At 42.9% G+C, this 4637-nt stretch overlaps 1 protein-coding gene across 1 annotated transcript in view; it reads left to right on the forward strand.

Annotated features, from left to right (window-relative positions):
• REC114 (REC114 meiotic recombination protein) overlaps positions 1 to 4637 on the forward strand; it is a 24207-nt gene that overhangs the window by 155 nt on the left and 19415 nt on the right. Inside the window, exons 2-3 of the mRNA XM_035899494.1 lie at positions 12 to 545; positions 1015 to 1104. Of these exons, the coding sequence (XP_035755387.1) occupies positions 12 to 545; positions 1015 to 1104 (624 nt within the window). The remainder of the gene's footprint in view (positions 1 to 11; positions 546 to 1014; positions 1105 to 4637) is intronic.

The following is a 4637-nucleotide window of genomic DNA, read 5'->3' on the forward strand; positions in this document are numbered from 1 at the left end:
CCCCGCCACAGCGGTACACCGGGAGGCTGTGGGGAGAAGGGGGAGGCAGTAGCCGCGCTCCCCTGGGAGAAGTGCTACCCTCGAAAGCAGACGGGACAGGGCAAGACGAGACGCCATCAAGGCAGCCCCGAGCACCGCCGAGGACAGGGGAGCGACAGCGTCGCCGCGCGTGCGAGCGATCGCTAGAAAAAGACCAGCGCGATCCCGAGTGCGCTACCTCATTGGCTCTCGTTTCTCTGCCGCCCGCTGATTGGCGAACAATTCTACCCACGCGCTCTGTCTTCCTTCCTATTGGCTTCTGCTTCCCGCTCAACCTCTGGTTGCCAGCTGCTGGGGCGGTACTTGCCGCTCCCTGTTGCGCAGCGCCGTCCCCTCAGGGCAGGGATGGCGGTGGCGAGCGGGGGTGGCACCTCCCAGGCGGTGAAAAAAAAACCGGCGACACCTCCCTTCTCACCAGCGCCACAACGTGGCCCTTGAAGCGCTACGGCCGCTTCCTACCCCCGACGGACAGCGATGTTGAAGGGCAAAACACCTCCTCTTGGAAGGTGACGGGCGGCACAGGGCGGGCTGGCTGCTTGGTTTTGCTCAAACTGGCTCCAGTGGGATCTAAGTGCCCGCTGTGTTGCAAGCGCTAAGTGAGGCCTTTGCAGGTATCTTTTTGCAAGTCCAGAGCTAATGCAGGAATCGGCAGAGATTTTGCTTCATGCATTATTAGTGGAAACACATCAATACTATGATAGTTAGCAGCCCACTTTTTTTTATTCCTTCCTTCACGAGTTACCTGAAGTTGGAAGAGTCCAGGTGGTTGTTTAAAGTAGCTAAATCCTTATATGGAGTTATAATGAATAATTCTTAAGTGTGCTTTCTGTTTGTGGGAGTGGACAGCAAGTTACATTACTATAGACCTGACTTTTAGCACCACCCTTTGAAACCTCTTATTTTGCACTAGAAATGGAAAATGTAGATTCTGTGCTTACAGGGCTAAACTTCTATTTTGTTTATATGTTTTTAAAGGTTTTTGAATCTAATGAAGAATCAGGCCATCTCATCCTTACCATTGTTGTATCTGGCCATTTCTTTATTTCCCAAGGGCGAACAGTACTGGTAAGTTTCTCACACATAAAGAACATTTCTCCATTGATGGAGCATCCATCAGTATTAACTTCATTTCCCTTCTCAGCTTCATGTTCTCTCCCACTGAAAGGAAACTGCCAATTTTATTTTGCTCGTGGTAATTCTCAATGTGCTGCTTTCTACGTTTATCAGAATAATACTAAATGCATTATTTCATAGTGCGGGACAGTGTTTCTTCTGTGGCTCTAAAAATCTAGATTAAGGCGTAATACTAAGTGCTTCTGGTGATGAAAGATATGCATTTTGGTTTTTTTTTCACAATTCTGCCTAAGAAAACAGAGAACATGCACTGTTAAGAAATAGGTGAATATACAACTATTAGTCCCTATAAGAGTTGCTGTACAATCCAGCTAGTTTCTCGCCAGTGACCTGTTAGTATTTTTGTTTTGATAATTCAGTTTATCAAAGGGCATGCAGTCTTTTTCCTATGTTGGGTAATGTGATCTACCATACACGTTATATTTATGGAGACAAAATAACAACTTCAGAGTAATGTCGACTGATTTTCCTGTAGCCTGTACTTAAGCATGACCAGCTACTACACTGTAAAGATTTCACAACGACACACAAGACGTGAACAGAAACACTCCATCAAGGAGTAGGTTTGATGCTCATCATAGAGAAGGCCTGTGCTAGAAAGTGGAATCAAGTGTGTTCAGTGCATAATCCCCGATACTCAGTGATGATAACAAGTAGGAATTGGCTGATAAATATATTAGAAAGCTATTACAAGCCACTGGAAGATGCTGCAGTATTAAGATAACAAAGCCTTTTTCTTTTTTTTTAATACAGAATATATAAGAGAGTACGTTACAGGTTTAAATATGTATAAGCTTATAAATCAGTTTTTGCCGTGCCTCTTAAAAGGTCTTAAACTTACAGAAATATCTTGTAAGTATAGGGGAAGACCAAGGATACCTTTGATTTTTTTTTTTTTTTTTGTCCTGTGAGTGTGTTAAGAGTATTGAATAGATAATGAATGAGCAAACAGAGAGCTGTCGGCTGTCAGTCAGATACCCCTCACACAAGACATGGTATTTGGCTCACATATTTAGTGGGGAGAAGGTGAATGTGCTTGGACAAGAGTAAAAGTGGAAGATGGGAAGTATTTCAGCGGTTGTGTTGAATAAGAAAAAGGGATGGAGTAATTGAAAGTCCAGGGAGTTAAAAGAAACACAACCAAAATGAGACTTGCTGCCATCTCTTGCCAAATTCTACTTGGAATGAATCGGTGCAGAATGCACCTCGCTCTGGCTGGGGCTGTTTTCAGTGTCCCGATAAGGTGGCCGTAACTGTTTAGTAACTAGTAGACTTAGATTACTCTGTAGAGTGTCCTTGAAATAACCATATAAAGGCTAACTGTAAGTAAGTATTAATAACCAACTAAAGAGCAAAAAAAGGCACAGATGAAAGCTGTAGCCCTTCAAAGACTGCGTCTGGCAAAGACTGAATCTGGCAAGTAACAATGGGCAGATAAAAGTGTGCTGTCGTAAGGGATGAGTGCAGGAAGTGTAAGAAAAGCTTTATAAAGACTTGGCTGAGGAAAGCACTTTCTTACAGCTCTTGGGTTTAGTGGCTAGTGAAGCTTTCAGGCAGCTGCCTTGCTTGAAATGCCAGATGAGGAATTTCTGAGATTTATCGTGTCTATTCCAGCTTCTAAGAGACAGTAAGATATTGCAGTAACGATCACAGCCTAAGAATAGTGCAGAGTAGAGATGGAACAGACATGCTTGGTAAATGTGACTGATATCTAATACTGAGAGTTTAAAGGAAAAAAAAGAGGTGAATTTTTTTTTTTAAAACCACGTTTATTTTGGCAATGCTTCTATACCAACCTTAAGGCCAACAATGTTTTATTAAGTGTTAGAGAAAAAGTATACAAAACCTGGTGTCGTATGCATTTTTAAATCTGTCAGTTCCTTTGGGTGCACTTCTTCAAGCACATGTAATCGGGACTGTGCTGCAGGTGTGTTCTGTGCCTACAGAACTGAACTAGCATGAAGTGCACCGGTACAACATCCCCTATGCCTATTTGTATTTCTCAGAGATTGGAGCAGTTGCAGTCCTCCCACTGTTCCTCTTAAACATACTTGACTCATTGAAAAACCTAGCAAATACCCAAACTGCTGTTTCTGAACATGGGTGGGCATCTTCAGGACTGTGTTAGGTTTCCTGTTCAGAAGGGATTTGGCCCAGCACATCTAGCTTAGCTTTACTGCTTAAACTTGTTCCTTAAGCACATGCCCTCCCAGAAATGTGTCCCTTTTTCCAATACTATGCAAGGCTGTCATACAGCGCTAAAATTCTTCTTCCTGGGACAATCCCAGTCTACAGGTATCTTTTCAGGCTTTGAAGAACTGTCTGTGGAATGTCTTCAATAAAGCAGCCAGCATCATTAAACAGACAGGTGAGGCACAGGGGTTGTGCTGAAAAACACAGAACAGGCAGCGATACTGTTGGCCAGTAGCTTTTAACAGCATTGATATCAAAGTAAGTATGACCATTATTGGATCTTGGAATGGTTTTCTTTAATTAGTGGGCAGGGACACTAGAAACTCGGTATCGTTGTCCAAGGACAGTTTACACCATGGTCTTTGGACACAAGGCCTGTTCACAACAGGATCTGGACAGCAGGAGCGGCTTACAGTGCATAAACTCAAAGCTAGCCAGAATGGCACAGGCCACTGGTAAAATTTTGCAAACTCCTTATTGAGATGCCATATAACAAAAAAGGTGCAGTACTGTGCAGTGTATGTTACTGCTGTAGAAATAATCAGACTGTAGAAATGGTTAATCTCACTGGTTCTATCTCCCTTTAGTCTCCAGCTCTCAGGAGTTGTCAAAAACCTGTCACAATATTTAAAGAGGCTTTGCATGACTAAGTACATATAGTTCTTTTGAATCTGTCACAGACCAAAGCCTCTCACTGGGGGTCCATTATAGTGGACATTTTGTCACAGAGGAAGATGTGAAACTTTCTGCTCCAGAGGGAATGTTTCAAGTTTGATAGAATGCTGCAATTGTTGGAATGACTCAGCTTGTGGTTTTGCTGTGTACATTCACTTCTACTTGCTGGCCTGGGCTACTGAGTATTTCCTACTTATTGCCAAGGTGCTCTCCAACACGTACGTGCTGCCTTACTCACTTGCATTGAAATTCCCTCTGAGGTACTTGCAGAACCGTTTCTTGCTATGCAGTAACCGCATCCTTTAAGTTGTTTATGTCTAGTCTTTTGATCTATGTTTTAATCCCTACTTTTCAGACCTTTTGATGTACTACAGGCTCCTGGTTTTGAAGGAACTCGATAACAATTATCGTAGCTTTGTACCTTGTACCTCGTATTTCTGCATAGGAACATGGTGAGGCACAAGATCTGTGTCACAGGGACACCATTTATTTCCTTCTCAACTTGAGTAACTATATTTTTTTGTAAAACTTCTGGGGATGAATAATAAAGGGATTTTTTTTTCCCCTCTAACAGTAATCCAAGAATGAACTGAACC

The sequence above is a fragment of the Egretta garzetta genome, unplaced genomic scaffold (genome assembly GCF_000687185.1).
Source record: "Egretta garzetta isolate BGI_Z169 unplaced genomic scaffold, ASM68718v1 scaffold287, whole genome shotgun sequence".
Classification (NCBI taxonomy): Eukaryota; Metazoa; Chordata; class Aves; order Pelecaniformes; family Ardeidae; genus Egretta; species Egretta garzetta.